The sequence below is a fragment of the Muntiacus reevesi genome, chromosome 8 (assembly GCF_963930625.1).
Source record: "Muntiacus reevesi chromosome 8, mMunRee1.1, whole genome shotgun sequence".
Lineage (NCBI taxonomy): Eukaryota > Metazoa > Chordata > Mammalia > Artiodactyla > Cervidae > Muntiacus > Muntiacus reevesi.
Genome location: NC_089256.1, coordinates 83,977,509 through 84,005,458, shown reverse-complemented (window position 1 = coordinate 84,005,458; position 27,950 = coordinate 83,977,509). Strand labels below are relative to the sequence as shown.

Sequence of the window (27,950 nt, the reverse complement as noted above, 5' to 3'; positions counted from 1 at the left end):
TCTGTCTTTAAGCAGATAAGAGGAGTTCAAGGAAAACCTGTCCCTACTTTTGCTATTTTTCAGCTTCCTTCAGCTCAAAATAATCAATGTAACAAGCAGCACATTTTGATGTGGCATGAGCTAAACTTCTTCAGTACAAACTCTTACAGACAAGAACTTACGGAATTTTGTTTCTAAGAGGAGTTTACTAGAGAAAAAACTTCAGAGAGCCAAACTGATTAGAGAGATGCGAGCTGATGGAATGGTGGTCTTTATTAAACATAAACTCACTGAATAATTAAGATTAAGATCAGGATCAAAAAAGAGAGCATATAGTATACAATGGCCACAGGCAACAATGTAGATATAATAAAGCTATTTAAAGAAATGAGGGATCAAAATGAGGATGACATACGTAAAAATCTAATTATTTCTGGTAATTGTAATGAGTGGTAGTGGTATTAGTAATATTACATGTGTAAGTTCTTCTGTGTATGATGTTATTATGGAGTGAGTAATTATACAGGATTCTAATTCTATTACCTCCTATGTCCTTGAGACCAGGACTTCAGTGTGAGAGATGGAAATAGAGATATTTATGAAAGAGGTTAAGTTAAAACTCTGCAGTCCTGAAATTGAATTGGAAATCTCAGTAGGAGCCCGTGAGGTATTTTATTATATATCCTATCTCAGTCTACTGAAAAGTCCTTGAAATAATGACCAGTGCAGTGATAATGAGCATTCCTACTGCCCAGATGATGATATTAAAATACCATTTCCCACTAAAAGAAACCAGGGCTTCTTGAAGAAATGGCTGATTCCTGCTTTGTGGCAGGAAATGTATAAGTCTGGATTATTTTGTCAGAGCAAACAGCCAGGAAGCTATCAGAGATTACAAGGCTATATCAAAGGACTTAGGAGCCAGTTTGAAGGGGGTTCTCAATGTTCCAAAATGGAACAATTTGAGTTTTAATAATAAGAAACACAACAAAAATTAAAATATGTAGTATTTAACAATAAGGAAAAAACAAATTTAAGTTCATAAATTCCTAGTGAGGTTAGAAAAATAATTGGCCACCTTTGCAGGATGACAGAGAACCACTTCATCTTGAAAACTGTTAAAAGAAAATAATCACAATGTACCCTGCCTCTCCTGTATCAATTTACTAGTGGGTAAGCAAATAGTAAATAAGGGAAAGTTTCTTTATAAAATTATTTTATATATTAAATACAATAAAATCATCTAATTAGCACACAATCATTTTGCAACTCACTCCCCAAAATTAATGGATGTAGATTAAGCAGACACTAGGGTCTGGTTGCCAGATGGCTCAGTGATAAAGAATCCACCTGCCAATGCTAGAGACGCAGGAGATGTGGGTTCAGTCCCGGGTAGGGAGAAGGAAATGACAACCCACGTCAGCATTCTTGCCTGGAGAATCCCATGGACAGAGGAGCCTGGTGGGCTACAGTCCCCGGGGTCACAAAGAGTCAGACAGGACCAAGCGCCTGAGCAGACTAAGCAGTAAGCCTCAGTGGTTACTCTCATCAGAGACACATCAGACCAGGATGAACCTCCTGATGAGAGGAAACACAGCCACCTAACTCTACACCTAGAGGACCAAACTAAAATCTGATGATGCCTCTGGGTCCAACTGCATGCACGGATTCATCATCAACACATAAATCAGTAAAATCCAGACTAGGAAACGCTGTAATTCAACTTGCCTGAGTTTTTCAACAAACATATTTTCAGGAAAAGAAAGAGATAAAGGGAGAATCTGTAAATTAAAAAAAATTCGAGTACATATCAAAAAAAATTTAATGGGAAAAACAAAGTATTGGCAAGGATGCAGAGAAATAGGCTAAGTCCTGTACCTCTGGTGGGAATGTAAAATAGCACAGTCACTCTGGACGATAGTTCCAACAGTTTCTTCTAAAATTAAAAATGCACCAATCATATGACCCAGAAATTGCATTCTTTGGCATTTATCCTAGGTAAGTAAAAAGTTTATGTTTATACAGACATCTGTATATGAATGTGCATAGCAGCCTTATTCTTGATAGTCAGAAATTGGAAACATTCTACATGTTCTTCAATGGGTGACTGGTTAAACAAACTGCAATATGTCCATAGTGTGGAATACTGCTCAACAATAAAATGGAACAGAACAGTAAAGAACCTGCCTTCAGTGTGGGAGACCTGGGTTTGATCGCTGGGTTGGGAAGATCCCCGGCAGGAGGACATGACAGCCCACTCCAGTATTCTTGCCTGGAGAATGCCATGGGCAGAGGAGCCTGGCGGGCTACAGTCCATGGTGTTGCAAAGAGTTGGACATAGCACTCAACAGTGAAATGGAACAATACTGTTAATACACACCGCAATATGAGTAGACCTCAAGGATACTATGTTATGTGATAAATACTCTCAGAAACCCCCATGACTTATGGATGCATTCAGGAATATTCTGGGAAGAAATTATGGAAATGAAAAACAGGTTACTAGTTGGCCGGAGCAGGATTGGGGAGAGGAAGAGGTGTCTGTGGCTGAAAAGGGGCGCATGAGGGAGCCTTGTGGTGATTAACATTTAGGCATCCTGATTGTGGAGGTCATTGCACAAAGCTACATGGGCGATAAATCCTGCATGGTGCTATAAACACATACACACATAAATGAGTGAATATGAAATGGGTTAAATTTGAATAAGTCCTGTGAATTGTACCAGTGTCATTTTCACAGTGCTCCTAGTGCACAGCAGTGATTCGAGATGCTAATATTGGTGGGGGGCAGGGAGCGCGAAGGGTGCGTGAAACCACATTGTACATTTTTTGTAACTCCCTGAGAATCTGTCATTATTGCTCAAAAAGTTTGAAAAAATAGGCAAGCTTAGACAATAGTGGTTAGGTCTGTCCAACTGGATGAGAAGACTGTCGCAAAAAGAGAGGAAGCGGCTCCTGTGTAAGTTGTGGGGAGAGTGGTTCTGGAGGGAGCGAGGAGAGAGTTGCAATCAGAATGGGCACGTGAAGGGGCTTCCGACATGTTTGGTGGAGTTCTCTTTCTTAGGAGATAGTGACAGGATATACATAGTAATAACTCACCAACTCTACCTTTTTTGTGCAAGTGTTATGTCTGTGGTGTGCAAGTTCATGCTTGTGTACATTCTCGGGGTGCGCTTTTGTTTGAGGAGCAGAGGTGAACGGGGAGCATTTAAGCACACACAGTGGATTGCATGCAGCTAATACTCGACAGCTGCTGAAATCGGAAGGCTTAATGAGCTGGTGTAACAGTTTTATGTCTTCGCGTTAACAGGGAAAACCTCCAAATGATCCAGGATTCAGTAATAGGATGCATTCTGAATGGTTAAAATTAGATTATTTTGGTAGCAATGAACGTAGACAATACCATGCTTCACCTTGAGAATGCATGTTTTTAGAGATATCAGGAAATCCATAGTTTTGGCTGTGGTGAGTTATAACTTAATGAATTTGCAATTATCATAAATTATTAAGCCACCACAAAATTGCAGCTAATTGGATTCCAAGGCCTATTAAAGCTTATAACCACTTACACTGATATTTTCAAGACCTTCTAACAGAGTGAGAATCTTTATTTTTTTTTTGTAGGATCAGGATGGGGGTGGAATAGCATGACTATTTTCCTTAAAGCAGATGTTCCAGAATGCATTTGCCCCACTCACCTTGCATCTGGGTAAATATTGGGGTGTATTATAATGGCCTTTAAATGTGACATTGTGGATTCATTCATCTAAGGCTGTCTCCCTGCCTTAGCTCTTCAAAGCTGCTTGATGGCAGAGAATGACCAGGTCCAGAGTGGACTCTAAACAGATGCTAGATGGATGGAGCATATTGTGTGCATCAAGTTTTTCTTGAAGATTGTGGCTAAGAGCATTCTTCAGAGAAGATTCTGCTAGATTTTCATATAGCAAAGGAGAAACATTTACCTGAAGACTATGGTGTAAATTTTTTGTCAGAGAAGGATTGCGTTTTCAGAAGAGCTTTCTGTTATTGGTGGGGACATGGAAGTTACAGAGCAGGTGTGCATGAAATCATTGGAGAATTCAGGATGAAGTCCTCAATTTGAAGATTTTACAGATATTGAGAGTGACTATTTCATATTGAATAGGGAGGGCTAAATGATAGTCAGTAAAGCAATTTAACATGAAGAGAGAGAAGCAAGATGAGCAGTCCAGTCACCAGGCTGGGGATGGGAGCTTCAGTGAGCTGCTCAGAGAAGTTCACATCCAGTTGCCATTCCATATTGTGTTCCAATAATTTATTTTTATTTTCTTATTATTTATCTGTTTCTATTGTTTTTGTTCCAATAATTTCTTATTCTCTCTTCTCTTTTCTTCTTCATCTTCCACCTTTGGATAACCACTCATTTTTGCCCCCATGTATTTTCTCTTGGTTTTTAGATAACAATGTCACTATATCTTGAGTACATAGAGATCGCATGTCTAAAAGATGTAATAGTAATTTTAATAAAAGAGAGCTCAACTGAAGTTTAATATCCTTTTTGGGATGTTGGTGTTCTTTCTGAACATTCTGCTATAGCTGTTGAAGGAAGCATCAATTCCAACATACCTCAGTTCAGGATAAATTACTTTTTATCGAGTTGTTCAGCTACTTGTTATGAAGCAGTTTGGGCGATCACTAAAATCATGAAATGTAATGAGGAATTTTCATGTATAAGCAGAATAAAGTCATCTCATTGGGAATTTCTTTGGTTTTTGAAAAGTGATGCCCTGTTTATTCGCCCTTCTGCATGGGTTTCTCTGTTCAAGAAAATTAACACTTAGTTTAGAGTGGATAATCTATAGAAGGAAGCATTATTATTCAGTATGATCTGCCTTTGGTGTTTCTAGATGTATGTGATACTCCGTTATTAATAGGTTATAATATGCAAGGATTAACTAGGCATTCTTAGTTGTGATGATGTCATGGCTGACCGTATGACAAAGCAGATTCAGACACACTGTCTTCTGTTCTCTTGTCTGCCTGCCTGCCTCATCTCTGTCTCCCTCAGTACATGTCATTCTTATGGAGTGAGCCCCTAATATGTGCCCTAGAACTTTGGTGCCATTTCCATCACCCTTTGCACGCTGCACTCATGCACAGCGTTCTGGTCAGCTGGTAGGAGCAGGCGCTCCATCGTGAGCACGTGGACCCACTCACCTCCTTTTCTTGGCCCTCTCAGGATGTCATCATTCAGGCTCTATTGTCCCACATGCAAGAGTCAGGCTTATTTGACTGATCTGCATTCCGTTCTGAATGTCAAAACATTTAAACCAATTTTTGAGTAAAAACAATCTTAAGACAACTCCTTGGCTACTTAAAACTCACCCTTCCTCCTCTGGTTATGTTGGACCTGTCAAGGGGCAGCTGGACAACTGTGTCTTCTTGTTTTTTCCCTGAGCCCCATTGTTGCCTCGTGCCTAGCACAGTGCTGAACATGTAGGATTATATTTCCATTAAATCATGAGTGAAACCACGAAAAAATGATGAAAGGACAGCTTGCAGACTTGTGGAGCCTCTTCTTCACGTTCTTCCTCTGTGTTTTCAGCTTCATGCTTTCTGTGTTGGGGCCTCCATTAACCCCTAAGTGTCTCTTTCTTCTTTTAATGATTGTTTATTAAATATTCCTCTTAGAAGTCAAGTTATTGCTGAGTGCCCAGAATTATGCTGGGCACTAAATTGATCATATTGATGTACCCTTGAGATCATAATCCAAGCTTAGAAAGCTTAGCATTCACTGGGTCTGATGAGCCATCAGATGTAGGAGTGAGTTTTCCCTTCCACAAGTACAGTGAAGTCTACTTCATTTGATCTCATATGGGCAGACATACATGGATTCCACTTCCCTCTCCAAAACCAATGAGTGCGATAAGAGAACCTGAAATAGCCTTTCTAGTTCTAGAAATAGCCTTTCAGTAGAAATACAGTCCTATGGCAATGAAAAGAACAGTGTTAGCCTTACAAGTACAAAATGTTTCTTTATTTTATCCATTGTTGATAGAAATCATACTATTGCACACTGCTCAGCAATCTTAGTTTTAAAAATACATGATAGTCACTTTCCTTCCTGACTGGGGTAGTGCTTATCAAATTCTCAGGCAGAAGTATTGAAAGCATAAAATAGTGAGCATGTATATAACCCACTTCAGTATTCTTGCCTGGAAAATCCCATGGACAGAGGAGCCTGATGGGCTACAGTCCATGAGGTTGCAACTGAGCACAGAGTATTGTTAGGGGTTATGAGAAGAAGTTGACATAGGAAACCTAAACCTTATTTTAGGCCTTCTGGTTTTACTTTAAAATTGATGCGAGCCTTGGACTTCATTTTAAAACCATGCATTTGTTATCCTTGGGGTAAAGTGATACCCTGGGAAACTGTGTCCTGATCTCGGGCTCCTAGTTCCCCTGGCCTGTTGCTGGTACACCCTCCTTTGCCAGATTCAGCAGTAGAGTTTGCAAGCTTGAAAGATAGTTACACTTAATGAAAAAAAATAAATTTTACTCTTAAACATTTAGGTTATGTTAAGGAAAATAAAATACAAATTACATTAGCAACATTAAGGGCTATACCCAGTGTAAACACATACAAGGTTTCAGGAAATTAAAATTACTTCAAAAGGGGAGAAATTGCAGGAAGTTTTCAAGAAAAGGCAGCATTCCAGGCAGTAAGAATTTTCCTTTATGTGTTCAGTGAAAATATAGATCAGGATCCACTTTCTAGTTTTTCTGTTTCTTCCTCCCACATTTAGTCTGAGAATATCTCAGCTCACAACTTCTGATAATCTCATTCTTTTGAATTTTTTAATTTGCTGCAAGTTAGGAAACACATTAAATTTGCTGAAGAATTGTTTTCTTTTACAAATTCATAAGAGTATAGTTGATTTACAAGAATTGTTTTCTAAAGAAAACTCTAAATGAAAACTTGCCAGGTCATATGGGTGGGTTTAGGGACTGTGTGAGGGATACTTGGAATTCAGAGGACTTAGTACCTAGGAGACATGTTCCAGTGTAGTATTGAGTTTTCCAAGAGCCCACTCTCCAGATAACTGAGGTGATATTGTAGTATTTAATGATAAAATATATACTATAATGCATTATTACTCTTGCTTCTGCTTTTAAAAATATCTTTATCATTGTTTTATTTCAACTCATATGTGGACTGACTCATTTCAAGTTTTTGAGCACCTGATCTTAAATTTGGGTTTTAATGACTTGTTGATGTTCTAAGAGGATTTAGTGGGATAGGGAGGTGAGATGATCAGAGAAAGGAGTTGGAGGAACAGATGGGGCAGGTCACACAGAACCTCAAAGGAGGTCCTTCCAGGTCCAGTGGCTTAAGCTCTCCCTATAGGTGAAGGGAGGCAAGAAGGGTTTCAAACAGGGGACTGACCCAAGGATGAGGTTAACATTTAGGTTGCTCTGTCTGGCAGGTGATAAATCCTCAACCAGGGCCAGTGGAAACAGAGAAGGTGTGATCTAGACACAATTAGAAAGTCTATTTGTCAGAATAGGGTGACTAATGGGCAGTGGGTTTAGAGCGGGCCAGGAGAAGGTGTCGAGGTACAGACCCATGTTTGAAGGGGCTACAGAAATATACTAATAAAAACCATGAAAATAACAAACACGCTGAGCACCTACTCTGTGCCTAGTGCAAGGCTGAATGACGTACATGAATTTTTAATCGTCATGCCTCACAGCAATCCTTGGAATTTGGTACAATTAGTGTCCTCATTTTAAAGATGATGACACTGAGGGGTCCCCCAGCCCAAGAACTCACAGTTAGAACTGAGAGAAAAGGCACCTCAGCAATGACGAGAGAGATGTCAGTGCTGTCCTTGGGAACACAGGCACTTAAGGAATGTCTTTATGAGTGGCCAGCACTTTATTGTACACAAAACACTTTAAAATATGTCGTTTTAGTTGATCCTCACAAAACACTTTGTACTAGAGGCTGTCATCATTTTACAAATGACGGAAGTGAGGTGAGAAGTGTGAGTCAGCTGTCTAAGGTCACACAGTGGGTGGATGACATGTCTGGCTCAAGTAGGAAGTCTGAGTACTTTGCAGACCTGTATGACTTGTGCTTTACAAGCGCCACTGGTGAGATACTGCTGCTGCTCACACCGTTTATGTCGTTCATGGGGAAAGAGTGGAAAGGAAAGATTCTGGAGTCAGACTGCTTGGGTTGACATACCATTTCTCCTGTAAGACCTTGGTCGAGTTACTTAATCTCTCAGAGTCTGTTTTCTTATCCAGGTAATGGGAATAATAATCACATCTTTTGCTATTTTTATGGGGCTGAAGTCATAATTTTCAAAAGATAATTTATGCAAAATGCGTGGCACCTAGTAAAATTCAATAAATGTTAGTGGTAATAACAGTAGTTCAAAGAAATGACATGCAGTTAGCTGTGGAAGGAAATATTGAAATATACAAAATGGCATTTGCAATGAACTTGAAAGGATTTCAGAAGGGATTGAAGGAGCGATGCTGGGGTTAGGAAATTAACAGTTATTTTTAATCCTGAAGGTGATTTTTGTTGAGGCTGGCAGTAGGGTTTATGAGCAGGAGTGTTAAATTATTAGAAATGTACCTAAAGAAAAGCCTTTAGGCAGCCCAGTGCAGCCCATTCCTGGTGAGAGTCAGAAATGGTCCTGAATACCTTGGGAGTGGAGAGAACAGGGAGGAGGGGTGACCAGGTCTGAGGTGCTGCAGGCATGTTAGAGAGCTCTTCCCAGAGGCACTGGGGCTGCTTTTCCACAGTATCCCTTGATGAGTACCTACGAAACCCAAACTCATTTTCTGATTGGACTAAGCCAAAAATCTAATCTGGACAGCATTTGCTGCACTACAATGAAACGCATTCCAGAATCTGCTTCAGGAGTCACATGTTGTTCTGATTACCTGCACTTTCTTTTTGTCCTTTGGCCCAGGAAATCTGGACTTCGTGTGTGTGGACTCACTCATCCGCCTTTGCTATTCTGTCTGCATTCTCAGAGGGGTTTATTTGCTGACTTGTGTGCTAATGTGTATTTGAATTTTCTGCTTGAATCATGGTATCTAGATTTTTTTTCCCCCGCAAAATGCAGAAATAGGTAAGATGCAAAAATATCTACACCCTAGTGGTTGTAACTTAGTATTTCAGCCTCAGTTGAGTCTTCATGGTTGTCCTGCTCAAATTAAACTGAATTAACTTTGAGTAGAGTGAGCATGAATCTGCAAGGTCAGTCGTGTCCAACTCTTGCAACTCTATGGGCTGTAGCCCTCCAGGCTCCTCTGTCCATGAGATTTTCCAAGGCAAGAATACAAGAGTGGGTTTCCATTTCCTATTCCAGGGGAACTTCCCGAGTGGGGATTCAAATCTGCATCTCCTGTGTCTCCTGCATTGCAGGCAGAAGATTCTTTACTACTTGTGTCATCCAGGAAGCCCAGATTGGCTGAGTAGAGTAACCAACTTAAGACTACTACTAATAGTGTTTTAATTCCTCATATCCTAGATTTAGTCGAAGTGGTTAGACTTTTTGTAATGAGCTGGGGCTTCATTCCTTAATGGTAACTTTAGAATGTCGGTGATTCTAAAAACTAGCAAAAGTCCTTGAGAACATCATGCACAATCTTAGGAAAAGGACACGGGGAACATTTAAGCCTAGAGGATGCTCTTCCACATGGCTTTGGGCTGGCTACCCTGTCTGACAATCCTGGATCCACTGGCACCGAATAGTGAAAGTGGATGGAGTTGTGGGTGCTTATTCAGATTAGGGCACAGGGTTGACTTGGGTGATCTGGTTATAGGTGTATCCTCCCAGCCATCACTCCAGGAGAATCTTAGGGGCTGATATCATAGCAGATTCAAGGTGCCCACTGACTGAAACAGTTATAATTGGATTTTTACTTAAGATGTTTCTCTTTGGCCTCTGTTCAAACGAGCTCAGGTGTTTGGCATGCTCAGCATTGGCAGTCGAAGGCTTTTATGTCCTAATGCCTATGAGGAGAGCCTGGTTGGTCAAACCAGATTAAAGAATGAGCTATCACATCGATGCCTAGCATCATATTGTATGTTCTTAAGTCTGTAGGTTTCACTGGGTATGAGGTGAGGAATAATCATGCTATTGAGACCTTGCATAGTGTAACCAGGATCACCTCACTAAGTGATTGTCACCATAAAACCACAGCCCCCGATGCATCTCATTGGACATTCAGAATGTTCTTAAAGTGCTAGAAACAGGCAAATCAAATCTCTTTCGAAGTCTGCTACCTCATATATGCCTCATGTGCCCATAACTTACCTGAATGAATCTTTTAAATGAGCTGTTGATGTCCTATTAGCCATTTTTTTCCTCCCAAAGAAATTCACATTCAGCTGCAAGGTAACTTCCCTGTGTAAAATTTACAGGTCTGTCAGCCATAAAAAACATTAATGCATAATACATAAACAAAATGTATGTGCTTTTTGCAAAAAAAAAAAAAAAGAAAAAAGCCAAAGAAAAAAAGAAAGGAGTTTAGCCTCTGCTTTCCAAAGGGAGAAAACATGAATCTTGCATTTTTATTTTTGATGCCTTTTTGCCTTTAAATATATGAGATGACTATTAATGCTCATATTCACAGCAGGGGTAGGAGGGAAGTGCAGTAAATTGTAAAGCACATTTACATTATAACAAGACCCACGGAAGCATTGTAATTCACACAGTTATTTCAACAGAGGTTTGGACTCCCTCCAATTTAATTTTCTGAAGTTGGGCTGTGCAGCTGGGTCATTCCTGGTCTAATCTGGGAAATGTATCTCTTAAGGCTGTGGATCAGAATGCCAGCCTCCCAGCTGTCACCAGGAAGCATCATTTACAGCCACTGAGGTCCGAGGGCAGAGCATCAGACTCTCTTTATGTGGACACAGCAGCCTAGCTACTAGCTTCATAAATTCTGTGGCAAAGAGCAATAATCAATATTTCATGTTTAATGATGCAGAGCTAAAATTAGTATAGATTTTATGTCTTCTACTTTTCCAAATTATGCAAACATTAGTAACCTCTTTTTTAGTGCCCTTATTACACTTCCATTAAAAAAAGGGCAATGGGAGGGTGGTGGAGGGGGCTGAGGAAGCCTGGTGGTGTTTAATTGAATGATGGAATAGTCAAAAGTAATTTTGGCATTTAACTTTTGTTAAATAGTTACCCTTAGGTTAATATGAAATTATTCCCAACTCAAAAATGATGTATGAAAGTGGTATCGGTTTTGTCACCCATAGCTACACAATGAAGTAAATTGTAGATTGTTGCTATGGGTTTTAAGCTACCTTAAATGCTCTGGGATATGCTGAGAATAAAATGGCAAAGGCATAATTCAGAAAAGTTAAAAGGTTGCCGCTTAGACACAAGTGCACTTTAGAGAGAAAGCAATTTTGAGTGAATTTCTGATTTTAAACTTGTCCAAAGAACATTCCCTGCTTGTTTCGACAGTAAAAGTGGCAGAGACAGAAAAAAAAACAAGTAGAGTGTTTTATTATTGGTCAGGTTAAGGGGCTGACCAAGTGGCCACAGAGATGCATTTGTCTAACCTCTTAGCTGTATTCTCCTGATTGTGACAGGAGAAAACCTACAGGATTGAGGTGGGAGGGGGAAGCCAGACACAAAAGGACAAAATCCAGAACCCATCATCCAGTCTAGCATTTCACACCAAAGTGACTGCAGAAGGACTCCGATGACGGCGGGAAGCATGGACTTTGTTTGGCAAGTAGTCAGTCAATTATTCTCCCTTAAGGCAGCCTACATTTCACAGCCCCTTATAACACAGGCTTCATTTGAAGAAATGATATTAAGGAATATGGAACGCTCTATGTCCAGGTTGTACTTGAATAGCTCAATTTGTGCTTTGTTGAGGGGCTTAGCCCAAATGTCAAAAAGACAGAAATGAAATTGAGCATGGTAGAAATTGTCCCCTGATCTGGTGAGTCAAGCTGAGTCATAAAATTGAGCTGGGCCCTTGAGTTAGGATAACTTCTCTAATAGGGATCAGCCATAAAACAGGCATGTTCTTATGTTAATTAATGTGGTTAATTAACGTTAATTGAATTTGTTGGATTATATTAATGGGAAAGGAATTGCATGGATGGGGCAAACCAAAGCAATTCTAGGATCCTTGAGACATGTGAGCCGGAGTCCAGGGAGAAGGCAGATGGCTCATTTAGAAGGGTGATTTGAAGAGTTGAGTTGAGTGACTGTAGATATGGGCAGGATGTAGGGAGACCCACGGGGAACGGTGAAGCGTCTGGGGCTATCAACAGCTGGAAGGGCCAGAAGAAGGGAGGGGAAGGAGGGAAGAGAGGGAAAGAAATGCTTTGGAGGGGCAAGGAAATAGAGCAGTTACGGGAATGTGACAAGAATGACCATGTGAGAGAGGCCACCACCCACAGGAGCTGTGGCCTGCAGTGGCTCGAGCCTGTACTTAAGGCGATAAAAGAGGGAAGCACAGAGAAGAAATACTCCAGCTTTTCTCTTCCCTTCTGATCTCCTGCCTGTGCCTCCCACTGCTCAAACCCTATTCAAAGCCATAGGACCAAGGGACCTGCATGATAAAGTCTAATTTTGAACCTCCGAGAGCATAGAAGAGAATGAAGATGATGAGTGAGTGTGTAAATGGGAAGATGCTGGTCAAGGTACCAAGTGCAGTTATGCAAGACAAGTAGACTCTGAAGATCTAACACACAGCAGTATACTGTACTTAACAATACTTCAGTGTAAATCTGAAATGTGCTAATAGGGCAGATCTTAGGTGTGCTCACCACCACCAAAAAAAAAGAAAGAAATTGGCAGGGATAGGAGGTGATAGATATATTAATTAGCTTCATTGTGATGATTATTTTACAATGTATGCATATATCAAGTATGTACCTTAAATATATACAATTTGTAACTGTCAGGTATACCCAAGTAAAGTTGGAAAAGGTATGATATTAAAGAAAAAAGAAAGCTAAAGAACGATTAAAAAACAAACAAACAAAAGAGGTGGAGAGGCAGGGAAAAATCACTGGAGGACATACAACATCTTGAGATTTGGAGGGAATGTTAAGCCACTAAGTTTTCTTTCCATCTCATTCAGCTCAATTCATTTATTCAGCATATATTCATTAGGCACAACCTAAATGCATCATTTGGGGAGTATGAACCTCAAGGTGAATAAATCACCACCCCTGATTTTGAAAAGTCCAGTGGTGGGGTGGGTCAGGTAACAAGGTAATGCTAAACCAGGGGTCACCATCCCCACAGGATGCTGAGGAGGCAGGGTGAGGTACCAGATCCTCTTGTTGAGTTAGGGAAGGCTCTATGGAGGAGGGGAAAGTGGGGGGGGAGCTTCCTGAAGGAAGAATGAGAGTGGGCCCCAGTGTCCCCCAGTGTAAGAGAGCATGTGACTTCAGGGTTGGGTGAAGTTTCATCAGACTGGACTTGGAGAGGGAGGGCGTGAGTCAAGGCCCTCCCTGGTAAGACAAACAATCTCTGGCTGAGATCCTGGAATTCATCTGAAAGCACCTGGGAGCCATGCTGGTTTCTAGTAGGAAATGACATGCTTGGATGTGAAACTGAGGCAGTGAAGACTAGTGAGAGAAACCAGGGGTGGGAAAGACCGACATGTATATGTTTTTAATGGTAAATTGATGGAAAACTGTGTCAGAGTGAAACTCCAGGCAAAGATCCATGGAATAAGTCAGTTTCTTTGTCCATCTCCCAGAAAACGAGGATACGGTGTGGAACTTGCAGGCCAATTGAACTGAAGTGTTTTTGTATAGTTAGCTTAAATAACCAAATGATGAAATCAATCCTCCAAATTGTCAGCAGAGCAGCTGTTCAGAAAGCTCTTGTTAGTCATTGACCTTATGTTTAATATGATTTCCTAGAACGTGGATAGTCAGATTGAATAAGTGCTGCACCAAAGCCCTCCTCCTCCCTCCCCAAAGCTCCCTGCAATGAAAAAGACCCAAAGGAAAGAGAGTGGCTGCCCCAAGTGCAGAAACCTGTTCCTTCCTGCCCACAGATGCCCAGGGAAAAAGAAAAGAAACCCACAGGCACATGCAAGAGAAGAAAGTGCCAGGACCACCACAACTCAATCTCTTTCCTAATCCTAAAACAGGTGGGAAACGAGGAAAAGTTCATGGCCTGAAAATCCACCTCTGGTTTTCAAGAACTAAGGATCCTTATCCAAACTATTTCCTCTCTGTATAAAAGTGGCTTTAAGCCTGACCTTTTCTATGACCTGGATTTATTGCTCTGGTCGCTGGAGGTGGGGTGGGATATGCTGAAGGATTAGTTGGGAGGAATGGAGGGTTTGGAGAAAAATAGAGAATAGAGCAGGCTTCCCAGGTGGTGCTAGGGATAAAGAATCTGTCTGCCAGTGCAGGAGCTGCAGGAGACATGGCATCGGTCCCTGAGTCGGGAAGATCCCCCAGAGTAGGAAATGGCAACCCACTCCATTATTCTTGCCTGGACAACTTTGTGGACAGAGGAGTCTGTCAGGTTACATACAGTCCATGGGGTCCCAATGAGTAATATACAACTGAGTGACTAATAGTGAGAGTGTAGAGGTGGAGACTTACTCTTAGGAGCCAGAGTCTAGAAACCAGAGTCTGTAGGGTTGAAGGGTAAGTTTTACCTTGAAAATAAAATGTGTAAGAGTGAAAAGGATGCTGTGTCTCTCTCTGTCTATGCTTCAGTCATCTCTATCTTCATAACCATTTACCATATACAGCTGCCTATGTATCAATATGATGCTGAGGGAATTAAGCCAGATACAAAAGAATAGACAAATATATGTGAAATTCTAGTACAGGTAAAATTAATCTATGGTGAGCACCTATGCTCCAATAAAAATTAATTAAAAAATTGATCTATGGTGATAAAAATCAGAACAGGAGTGCCTTTGGGAGAGGGGAATTGATTGAACAGGGATACAAAGAAAGCTTCAGGAGTGAAGTAAATGTTCTGTATTTCATCTGGGGTGGTAATTTTACCAGAATATGCATTTGTCAAACCTTGTTGTACTGAACACTTATGATGTGTGCTTTTCAGTCGCTTAAAAAAGCAAACCCAAATATTCAATGATTGTGCTGGTTGATAGAAGGAGAAGGGACTGAAGTGGGCTAACTTGGGAAGCAGGGAGATAGGAGACTCTCACAGTTGCTTTGGACCAGACTGAGGAGTAGTGGTCAATTTCTGGATATATTTTGAACTTGGGACCAACGTAAATAGCTGATGATTGTGGATTGAGAGAGGAAGGAAGGAGTAGAGGCTGACTTCTAGGTTTTAGGAGTCATATCACTGCATGTCTAGGTGAATATTGACGTCATTTGTTAAAATGAGGAGGAAGTGGTGAAGCAGGAGGTTTGGGTGGGAGGGTCTAGGCAGTGAAATCAAGACTTTGGTTTGAACTTGAGGTGCCTTTCAGCCAGGCACACAGAACTCCCAAGAAGTCAGGTGGATGTGTCAGAATGGTGTTTAGAGGAGTGGTCAGGTGCAAGTATAAATTTAAAGCTGTGGACTGGATAAGACCTCCTGAGGAGAGAAGATAGATGAGAAGGACCAGAGCCCTTGGACAGGCTGCTGGTGTGTTTCCAGAAGAGTGAGGTTTTATAGGATGAAGAGGATCTGGGAACAGCAGGGAGGAGCAAAAATGGCCCCATCCCTCCTCCAGAGTGTATTGTATGTAGCACATGGGGAGGAAATGGCCACCTCTCCAGAGGACTGCAGGGGAGACAGAGTGCTCAGAGACCAGCCGGGTTTGTCATCAGCAGACTCCTCTATATCCTGAAACTCTTTTTGAAACTGTTCTTTGATCTTCTATTTCCAGCAAAGACATAGCTGTCCCCAGAACAGCATTCTAACAGGTTCAGTTAGAATGAGATAACTAAGGGAATGTTCAAAGAAACTGAGGAGATAGAGGGTTTTGATGACGATGGACTGTGAGTTGCAAAGGGTTCAGTGGAAAGACTGGAGGGATTGGGGAGAGGTGAGTGAGTGGGTCAAATCTGGGGTTGTGCAGTAGAGTAAGAAGTTAAAGAGAATGGGTAACTGAGGAGACTCGGATGGCTGATGGGCTGGAAACATGTTGGGGCTAGTCTTGATGGCCTTTCAGAGGTGAATGAGTAGTGAGTGCAGATTGGAGCCTCCTCTTGGCATTTCAGCCATTTGTGGTGACGAGACAAGCAGGTCGATCTCAAGGAGTCGTGGCCTTCCCGGGTCCAGACTTCTGTGCATGCCTGCATGCTAAATCTCTTCAGCCATGTCTGGCTCTTTGTGACCCTATGGACTGCAACTCTCTGTGGGCCTTCCTTAAATCCTGCTCTGACTGACAACAAGTCTGGAGACAGACAGTCTCACCGGGAACCTGGGCTGACTTCTGTCACATCCCTGAAGCAATCACTGTGACTGAGGGAATGGGATTACTGAGACTGGATGCCGGAAATTCAGGGAAAGTGTGTGTGTGTGTGGGGCTGAGGTAACCAAGAGTTACCAAGAGACAAAAGACAGTGTTTGCTAAATGGTCAAACCCTGTCCACCTTCCTTAGGGCCTCTCGCCCAGCAACCAGCAAACATAAAACTGTTGATAAGAGTAAATTTGGGATGTGTGTGGGTGGATCTGTATAAGCATATTGCCTCTCTGGAAAAATAACAGGAGGTATTATCTTTAGTGGTAAAAAAAAAATCATACAATATAAGTGAAAGAACTGTATTTTAATTTGATCCAGGATAAAATTGTATGTGAAACACTCATCCATTGCAAAGTCCAGAACTCGTAACAGTGATTATCTCAATATTGGTAACAATTTTCCTGAAATATTACCCATAAATTCATGGAGTCAACTTGTAAGACTTTTTTTTTCTTTTTCACAGGAAGAATTGAAAAGATTGCAGAATCCCTTGAAACAAGTTAATGATGGAAAGTATTTACTTGAAAAGTAAGTAAAAACACTAAAGGAAATTAAAGTTGAAAGGCTCACATTAAAAAAAAAACTATTCACAAGGCAAAAATACTTAAGTAAATTCATCTTGGGGTATTATTTGATCAGTACCCAGAAATGTGGCTCATTTGAGATATAGTCAAACAGACTTATGGCTACTTGAGCTATAGTACCAGACTGTACGGATTAACAGAGTGGCATGATACCTGGAGATGCATCTGATGGTATGTCTGAGAGCTTGAAACTTAACCCGACTCTGTCTTTGGCTTTTAATCAGGGATGTGTAGAGAAGGAGTTCATAGAATTTGTAAAAACACAAGAGTAACACTAAGACTAATAGAATGACCATTCAAAGTAATACTGTGGAGTGGCACAAACCTGAGCTGGAATTAAAAGCAAGAATGAAAGAGATGAAATTGAACAGAGATTAAAGTACAGTCTTTTATTTAGATTTTAAAGAAAATTGTACAATTAGAGCTTGTGAAAGACATATTCTGATTTCAGTGTCAGTGAATGCTTAGAGGTTTTATCTGACATTAACTTGAGACCAAGATTTTATATGGCTTCTAAAAATATCACCATAATATTAGTCTGAGTAGTAGGTACACTGTCAAGATAAAAGAAGAAAAAAATGAGCTGTCATGGATTGAGCATTTACAATGTACTTTGTACCAGTGGATGCTTACGGATGTTTCCTCAGCAAACTCTGATGATGGCCTTTTGATATAGATATTATTATTTCCATTTTACCCATGAGAAAAGAGACCCAGAGAATGTTCAGCACTTGTCGAAGTACACTCAGCTGAGAGTGGTAAGGGTGAGAATGAAAGTCAGGTTCAGTGCCACCAGAGCCCACGCTGGTAACCAGTAAGGCCCATGTCGTTGTTCTCATTCAGTCGCTAAATCGTGTCTGACTCTTTGCAGCCTCATGGACTCATGGACTGCAGCACACCAGGCTCCTCTGTCCTCCAGTATGTCCTGGATTTTGCTCAAATTCATGTCCGTTGGGTCAGTGATGCTATTGATATCTAACTGTCTCATCCTCTGCTGTTCCGTTCCCCTTTTGTCTTCAAAGGGAGTCCTGTGGTCAGGTCCATGTGGGGGTCACCACATTTGTCTCTGGGTACCACATTTACAAAGCACATTGACATCCCCAAGAGCACCAAAGGGTTAAAACTGTGAGGGTTCTGGGACCATGTAAAACTACTGCAAAGAGCTGAGGATGTGTAGCTTGAAGAAAGAGATCTTGGAGGGGACATGTACCTATACTTAAACATTTGAAGAAATTTTCCTGTAGAAAAGGGACTACATTGTTTTTGTTGTTTTAGAAAGCAGAACAAGGATTAATGAGCAGGGTTGATGGAGAAATAGCTGGTGACGCAGAAAAAAGAATGAATTTAGTAAAGATTAATCATCGCTCAGCAGAGAGCACTTATTTTGTTAAGCAGCGAGGTGATAGACACGGGAAGTACCTAAGAAGAGTGTACATGGCCATCTGAGATGCTGTGGAAAACATTTCTGCCCATTGGAAAACCTGGATTTGAGTCCTCTTTCTGCTTTTTCCTGGCCTTATGAGTCTGCACAAATTACTTAATCATCCTGAGCCCATTTCCCCATCTTTAAAAATGAAGCTAAGAATGCTGGCTTGACAGTCTTACTGAGCACGTGAAATGTGGCCCCCATGATAGCATGGCGCCATCAGTATCATCTCCTTCCCCACCCATCTGGGGGCTGTTTGAATTAGCCAGCCTTCAGGTTCATCGCCTTCCCATGGCAATTCTAAGAATTCTCCATGGTACCACTTGAGGAACAGTTCATTGGATCAAATGAAGATGCTGACTCATCTGTGGATTTGATTTATCTTTGTTATGCTGGTTGTCATTAACTTGGATAAATAAGAATAAAATAGTTTGATTTCCCTCTTCTCCCTCATCACCATCATCATTAATTATTTGTAAACAATAATAACTGAAGACTTTTTGGCTGAAACTAAAACGAAGATTTTTCTTCTGTGGAGACTAATTAGTATTATAATGACATTACATCAGAGATTCTTCATCCTGGCTACCCTTCAAATCACCAGGGAGTTTAATAAAAATACCAGCCCAGGCAAGTCAAATCTGAATCCCTGGGGCTGAGGTTCAAGAATCAGTATTTCTTGAAAGCTTCCTTTGTGTGATACTAATGAGGATCTGGAGTTGAGAACCAGTGGTCTACATATATTTTAGATTATTTTTTAGTTATTCAATATTCTCATTTAGCTTAATTCTCTGAGGACACACTTTCTCTGTGATGTTCAGCTCAGCTCGTTTACTTTTTAAATCTGACTATGCTGTTTTTTCATTATTGATTTTAATGTGGGAAGTGAACTCTAGAAGTTTTTTCCTGCTAATTGATCACAACTCTGTATTAAACCCCTCACTAACACCAGCATGTATCTTTCCCAGCTCTGTGCTCTTAGGAAGATATGCGAAGACTAGTGGTCAATATGTGGACTTCTGCCTCCTTGCCCTCCCTCTGCTTTTCTCTCGAATTATCTAGAATACCTGAGAAAGCTAAAAGCTTCTGGATATGGCCAATCTGCTTTGTACACTTGTATTCCCCAGTCATGATTGAGGAATTCGAGGGATGAGATTAAGTCTTCTCTCAAAACACACAGGCCTGTGGGGCAAACTTCTCGTTCATGCTGGTCCTAACCGCTCTATCCATTTGCCTGGAATTCTGGTCTGCTTTGGGCTACACAGTGTCCTTGAAAGCTGTCAAATTTGATTGAGAAATTGGGCTACTTAGAGTGAGCAGATTAGGCATTTCATTATAGCTGTAGCTGACTTGGGTGCTGGTGTAAATCATCTCAGTTACTTGAAATGACCATAAGTTAAGCGATAGTGGTGTCATGGCAGTTGATCAGTTATTCCCCCTTGGAACATTACATTTATTCTGAATGCTCAACAGGGTTTTGTGGTAGACAGTTGGTAGGAAGAGAGGGGAGGCTCCAGCTCTATTCTACTTGAGACCATACGCAGGAGCTTTGGGCACATTTTTCTCTCTGTCTGTCTGTCTGTCTTTCAGTGAAGTTTGGCATATGTCCATAAACAGAGAAGAGCAATTACTAAGGCCATTAATCAGGAGAGAGGCTGCTTGTGACTCTGTTGTTTTTGAGAATCATTTATTAACTTAAGACCTTAAGTTGAGTGCTATTTTTTGTAAATATTGAGCCAGACTGGGTGTGAGAGTAGGAAATTCATGATTGCAAGTCACACAGTCTTCTGACATATTAATATAATCATTTTATTGTGCTGTGCATAGTCACTCAGTCGTGTCTGGCTCTTTGCAACTCCATCCATAGACTGTAGCCCACCAGACTTCCCTGTCCATGAGATTCTCCAGGCAAGAATACTGGAGTGGATTGCCATGCCCTCCTCCAGGGGATCTTCCCAACCCAAGGGTTGAACCCAGGTCTCCCACATTGCAGGCGAATTCTTTACTGTCTGAGCCAGCATTAAAGTCCAAGAATGCTGGAGTGGCTAGCCTATCCCTTCTCCAGGGGAATTTCCTGACCCAAAAATTGAACCAGGGTATCCTGCATTGCAGGCATATTCTTTACCAGCTGAGCTACCTGGGAATCCCCAATCACTTTATTACCCACTGGCAATTATTGATAGAATGAACTAAAGTTATCTAATTTAAACCTATTGGTATTTGTAGTGTATCACTTCCTGAGGATGTATAAATTAACAAATTTACAAACATTGACAAATTTGCTAATATTATAAAAATGTTCTCATTATGGACTTGAGCCTTGTCTTTGGTTGCTGCATATAGCAACAGGTCCCACAACACTTCATGTATATCTGTATTGCCCAAATTGTTAATTTCTTATTGTAATAATACACTATTTTAAAGTATCCTATTTACAAGGCTGTTGTAAAAAGACCCACCAGACCATAGAATTATAAAAATAAGACTTTGCATGCCTCCCACCACTGGCTTAGGTCTCTATGGTGCCCTTCAATAACATCTGTCACATTTTTAGTTGCTTTTTCAATATACATCTCCTAAACTGTAGGACCATAAGAACAGTAACCATGTCTAATACTTTCATCACTGTGTCCCCCATGTTTTGCATCATTCCTGGCACATAGGAGACATCTAATATAGCTGTAAATGAGGGAGTAAAGTTAATAATGGACCCTGAATACCAGTAGCACAGACCAGACAAGAGGTTTTTTTTTCCCTTGCCGCTGAGCATCCCACTTGATCAACCACAACACTCTGTTAGGCTGCTGGCACCGAATAGTGGCCATATCTAATCTACCATGTTTTCCCCATCACTTGGCTATTCCTTTCTCAAGAGGAGAAAATACATTCGTTATTCTAATGATGTCTCTAGCCCCATTTTTTTTCTTATCCTTTTCTCTTCTTTCCTGTAACTATAACCCTGGTCTTCATTATCTGGCCAATTTGAATACTCAACTAAATGATTGCCTTCATTCTCCTTGCTCACTCCCACCACAAGCCATTCTAAAACATCCCATTCAAACTCATTTTCCTGCTTCAAGTTCTTTGTTTCCCTGTAGCAATCTTTTTCAAACTGTAGATTACAATCCACTGATGACTTGTTAAACTGATTGGTTGGGTCACCACTGACCTTTTAAAAAATCTGAAATATAATTTTAAAATGTCAGAGTACATTGTATGTAGTTGGAGAATTCATAATTCCTGAAACTTTTGTTTCAGTTTTAAACACACAGACACATACACACACACACGCATTACCACATGATTAGATGTCAAATATTTTATGGTAACCACAGTCAGTAGAAGGTTAGTGAAAGTCTGGTATTAAAATCTTCCAAACGCCTTGTAGTGGCGAGACTTGGGTTTTAATGTGATTTCTGCTGAGCTGCACATAACCTCTCTGAGCTTCAGATTTCTCAGCTCTATGCTATGGAAAATAATGCTTGACTAATAGAGGCCACTGGGAGAATGAAATGAGGTAATGCATGCAAAATGTCATGACAGTATTTTGTACACATTGCGTGGCCAATGACTCTTAGTTTTCTGCTCATACAAACTTATTTCCTTTTACATTCCTACTTGTATTGCCCCTTCCACAATATTTTTCTCTATTGTTCAAAAATAGCCTGAACATTTTACTTCTACTCTGTTTTTCCAAAGAACATAGGTCACTTTTATAATAATTTAACATTGGCACTTCAAATCATCATTTCAATGAAAGAATACATTCATTTGTTTAGTTTGATGCTCACAGTCATGGAAATGGATTGCCATCAGATGGCAATAATGTCGGTACAGTCACTGTCAATGAATCGTTTTCTGTCCCAATAAAGTCACAGGTGAACAAGATTCTTTAGGTGGTGCAGAAAGATACTGGATCTAACTGGACCCAACCAACAGCTGCCTCCCAGATCCCCTTACCTGAGTGGGCAGGCCACGTAAACAGCTTCCTGCCCTCCTCTCCCTTTTCTCACACCTTCAGAATGGGACCTCACTGGGGTTTAGTCCTGCCTGGGCCTGCCTGGGTTGTGTTTTTGGAATCAAGATGTAATTTTTTAATTGATACTTAGTTGATTCACAATATTATATTAATTTCAGGTGTGCAACATAATGATTTACAATTCTATAGATTACACTACATTTAAAGTTATTATAAAATACTGTCTATATTCCTTGTGCTGAACAATATATTCTTGTAGCTTATTTACTTCATACGTATTAAGAGTAGCTTGAACCTTGTAATCCTCTACTTCTGCTTTGTTTTATCCATTCATGTGTTTTATGTTTTAGATTCAGCATCTAAGTGATAATATACAGTATGTCTTTGTCTGACTTATTCACTAAGTCTAATACCGTCCAGGTCCATCATGTTGTTGCAAAGGGCAAAATGTCATTCTTTTTATAACAGAACAGTATTTCATTGTATGCATATACCACATCTTTATCCATTCATTTATTGGTGGAAACTTAGGTTGCTTCTCTATCATGGCTATTATAAACAATGCTGTCATGAGCATTGGGGTGTGTGCAGCAGTATCTATTTAAATCAGTGTTTTTGTTTTCTTTGGATTTTACTCCTTTATTTTAATATCTTCCTTATCAGTTCAGTTCAGTTGCTCAGTCGTGTCTGAGTATTTGTGACCCCATCTATTGCAGCATGCCAGGATTCCCTGTTCTTCACCAATTCCCAGTGCTTGCTCAAACGCATGTCCATTGAGTCGGTGATACCACCCAACCATCTCATTCTCTGTCATCCCCTTCATCCCCATCCCTCTTCTCTTCAGTCTTTCCCAGCATCAGTGTCTTTTCTAATAAGTCAGTTCTTCGCATTAGGTGGCCAAAGTTTTGGAGCTTCAACTGTAGCATCAGTCCTTCCAATGAATATTCAGGATTGATTTCCTTTAAGATTGGCTGACTGGATCTCTTTGCAGTCCAAGGGACTCTCAAGAGTCTTCTCTAACACCATAGTTCAAAAGCATCAATTCTTTGGCACTCAGCTTTCTTTATGGTCTAACTCTCACATCCATACATGACTACTGGAAAAAACCATAGCTTTGACTATACAAACTTCATCAGCAAAGTAATGTCTCTGATTTTTAATATGCTGTCTAAGTTTGTCATAGCTTTTATTCCAAGGAGCTAGCATCTTTTGATTTCATGGCTGCAGCCACCATCTGCAGTGATTTTGGAACCCAAGAAAATAATGTCTGTCACTGTTTCCATTGTTTCCCCATCTATCTGCCATGAAGGGATGGGGCCAGATGCCATGATCTTAGTTTTTTGAATGTTGAGTTTTAGGCCAGCTTTTTCATTCTCTTTCACTTTCATTGAGAGGTTCTTCCATTCCCCTTCACTTTCTGCTGTAAGGGTGGTATCATCTGTGTATCTGAGGTTATTGGTATTTCTCCCAGTAATCTTGATTCCAGTCTGAGTTTTATCCAGCCTGACATTTTGCATGATGTAGTCTGCATATAAGTTAAACAGGCAGGTTGACAATATACAGCCTTGATGTTCTCCTTTCCTGATTTGGAAATAGTCCATTGTTCCATGTCCACTTCTAACTGCTGCTCCTTGACCTGCATACAGATTTCTCAGGAGGCAGATCAGGTGGTCTGGTATTCCCATCTCTTGAAGAATTTTCCAGTTTGTTATGCTCCACACAGTAAAGGCTTTATTTAGTGTGGTCAATGAAGCAAAAGTAGATTTTTTAAAAAAATTCTCTTGCCTTTTCTATGACCCAGTGAATGTCGGCAATTTAATCTCTTGTTCCTCTGCTTTTCCTAAATCCAATTTAAATATTTGGATGTTCTCCGTTCACGTACTATTGAAGCCTCGCTTGGAGAATTTTCAGCATTACTTTGCTAGCATGTGAAATGAGTGCAATTGTGTGGTCGTTTGAGCATTCTTTGGCATTGCCTTTCTTTGGGATTGGAATGAAAACTGACCTTTTCCAGTTCTGTGGCAACTGCTAGTCTTCCAAATTTGCTGGCATATTGAGTGCAACACTTTCACAGCATCATCTTTTAGGATCTCCCTCATAGGTATTACCTTTCAGTTCAGTTCAGTTGCTCAATTGTGTCTGACTCTTTGTGACCCCTGAATCACAGCATGCCAGGCCTCCCTGTCCATCACAAACTCCCAGAGTCTACCCAAACCCATGTCCATCGAGTCGGTGATGCCATCCAGCCATCTCATCCTCTGTCGTCCCCTTCTCCTCCTGCCCCCAATCCTTCCCAGCATTAGGGTCTTTTCCAATGAGTCAACTCTTCGCATGAGGTGGCCAAAGTATTGGAGTTTCAGTTTTAACATCAGTCCTTCCAATGAACACCCAGGACTGATCTCCTTTAGGATGGACTGGTTGGATCTTCTTCCAGTCCAAGGGACTCTCAAGAGTGTTCTCCAACACCACAGTTCAGAAGCATCAATTCTTTGGCCCTCAGCTTTCTTCAGTGTCCAACTCTCACATCCATACATGACCACTGGAAAAACCATAACCTTGACTAGACGGACATTTGTTGGCAAAGTAATGTCTCTGCTTTTTAATATGCTGTCTAGGTTGGTCATGACTTTCCTTCCAAGGAGTAAGCGTCTTTTAATTTCATGGCTGCAATCACCATCTGCAGTGATTTTGGAGCCCCCAAAAATAAAGTCTCACACTGTTTCCACGTTTCCCCATCTATTTCCCATGAAGTGATGGGACCAGATGTCATGATCTTAGTTTTCTGAATGTTGAGCTTTAAGCCAACTTTTTCACTCTCCTCCTTCACTTTCATCCTTTACACGTTAACTTACTACTTCCTGTCTATTCTTCAAGGCCCAATACAGCTGCTATAGTCTTCCTTGGCCATTGTAGCACCCAGTGATTGTCTTAGGCTCATAGGAGCAATGGCATATGTTCACAGTTCCTGCATCTTTATCCAGGGCAGACTGATGCTTTGTTCACAGTGGGAGCTCTGAGAAAGCTCACAGAATGAAAGGAGAACAGGTTCAGTGGTAGTGACACCAGTGGGAATGAATGAGACTCTCTCTACAACTTGCTAGTTGGACAATACCATGGGATTTGTAACACTCTACTCATGGCTTTTATTCCTCTGAAACAGTTTAATATTCTGCCTTCGTCTCTGAGTAAAGTGAATGATTTACATGCCTTAGATATGAATGTTGAGCTAAGTAGTAGAAATAAAAAGAAAAGCAATGTTAAAAGGCAGCACCACATTTTCTTTCTATGGTATAGTTATTTATCTACTATCCATCAATAAGAACTTTTAGGACTGTATTAATAAAATGAACAAAAGTGCGTATGTACTTGCTTTGTCAATTAAATTTAAATTGGCACTTTTATTGAGGTTAATGACAGCTTTATGGATTCATCTATATTGAGACATTATTTCTGTTTGTAGTCACCAACTGGCCATGGATGTGGAGAATAACATTCAAAAGTGTCACGTCAATCTACAGCCCTTGGAATCAAAGGTGAAAATGTAAGTTATTTTAATGTTTACATTAAAATTTTTGTGTTTTTACAGTTCTTACTCTATTAATCTCTGAACTATTCTGGAGTTCATTGGTATAAGAATCACACATTTATTCACATTTATATTTATATATTACACAGTATTTCTTCCCAGTTGTAAGTAGCAACAAAGCTGTTTTGAGCACACAGCACCATCGATGGATAATGTAGAGAATTATTTGATTGTCATCACTTTGTTTCTTGATTTTTCCTTTTCAGGCAAAGGAACATTCTTTAACTCTCACTAGTATTTTTCACTGCCTTTCTTCTCCATAACTTGGTTTATTCCACCTTAGGCCATACACACACACACACGCAGGCTCTTTCCACCCTCTTCCTTCTGTTTCCAGTCCAGCGCTTGTCCAGTTATTTTGAGAAAAAATCCTTTCCTTTTCTTTCTCACTTCTTGTCCTTTACTTTCTTATTCTGTCTTAATATGGCTTAATGAGATTCTCCTTCCCCTACTTCAAATGACTAAAGTATAAAAATACTGCTATGTGCACCTCAGTTTTAAGAAAAATAAAAGTAATGAGATCCAAAGAGAGACAGGCTGTATTCTAGAACAAAATAACAACCTTCTAAAACTTTATTAGGAAAGGACCCATCAAAGTCACTTTGGTTGGCTGGCTGGTTTAGTCACTAAGTCGTGTCCGACTCTTGTGACCTCGTGGACTGTAGCCTGCCAGGCTGCCCTGTCCATTGGACTCTCTAGGCAAGGATACTGGAATGGCCATTTCCTTCTCCACATAGTCACTTTAGAAGCAATTTTAAACTGTTTATGTTTGTACTCTGTGATCCTTTCCCATTCAGATTTTTTCTTTGGGGATAAGTTATGAGCATTACCAGTGAGTGTATATAGTCTTTCTCTCTCTCTCCCCCTCTCCCTCACCTTCCCTCCCTCCTTCGCTCTGTCTCTCTCTCTCACACACACACATACACACACAGCTTAACACTCTGAAAAGCATGTATCTGGAGAATCTGAACATGTCTGTGCTTGGTCAGGAACACTGATCATTTGCAAAATGCCTAAAGAGGAATCTTTTAGGAAAGAAGTCACCTTGAAGAGGGGGGTATTGAGGTGTACAACTTTGAAAAAGTAAGCCATTGCTGATTTTAGGAATTTGAAACAGAAATAATGCAAGTATGTAATATCCTGCTGGATAAAAGCAAATATTAATACACACCCCTATCAATCTACATTAACGTTAGTTATCGGTAAAAAGCCTGCCTCTGAGTGAGCACATAGGGCTGCCTCTCAAGGTAAAGTTCAGATGTGGCTTCTCAACCAGTTGGGCCCCCTGCTAAGTAGCTATGTGTCACACTTTCTAAGTGAATAACGAATCAGGCTACCAAATCGTTTTATGTAAGCTGTGTGTCAGCCTCATTCCACAAGATGTTGGTTTCCAAACATAGGTTGCTTTATTGTCAGGAACTTTCTCATTAAGATAACATCCTCTTAACTGCGGAAACACTGGAAAGGAGGGTTGGTTGTGTGAAAAATTAAAGTGATTAATTTGTATGCTGAACTGAAGTTAAGATACCTCCCTGGTCTTTATCAGTTTTCATCTCCTCCAGTCTGTAGAGACAGAGGGGCAGGTGCCAGGGAGAGGAGCAGGCAAAGAAAAAAAGAATCTCTGTGCCTAAGAGCCCAGTAGCTCCGAGACTCTGGGATTTTATGTGTGGCTGGTATGATGGAGGAATCTCAGCTCAGTGAGGTGCAAACAGAATGGTTTTATCTCTTCTAATAACTCTGAACCCCATTTCCACTCAGTGGAGGGGGATGAGGGAGAGAGAACTTAATCTTACCCAATAATGGAATTTGAGTCCCATCGGAGAATTGACTCCAGTTCAGTGACCCTTGTCTAATCTGGTTATTAAATTCTTAACTCTCATGGCAGTTTGAGCACCTCCCCTCTACACGCAGTATACCTTCCCTACAGCTGTGCAGCCGGCTCCCTCCCC

At 40.6% G+C, this 27,950-nt stretch overlaps 1 protein-coding gene across 1 annotated transcript in view; it reads left to right on the top strand.

Annotated features, from left to right (window-relative positions):
* IQCJ (IQ motif containing J) overlaps nt 1-27,950 on the top strand; it is a 199,484-nt gene that overhangs the window by 152,197 nt on the left and 19,337 nt on the right. The window contains 2 exon segments of the mRNA XM_065943420.1: nt 16,890-16,954; nt 25,876-25,956. Of these exon segments, the coding sequence (XP_065799492.1) occupies nt 16,890-16,954; nt 25,876-25,956 (146 nt within the window).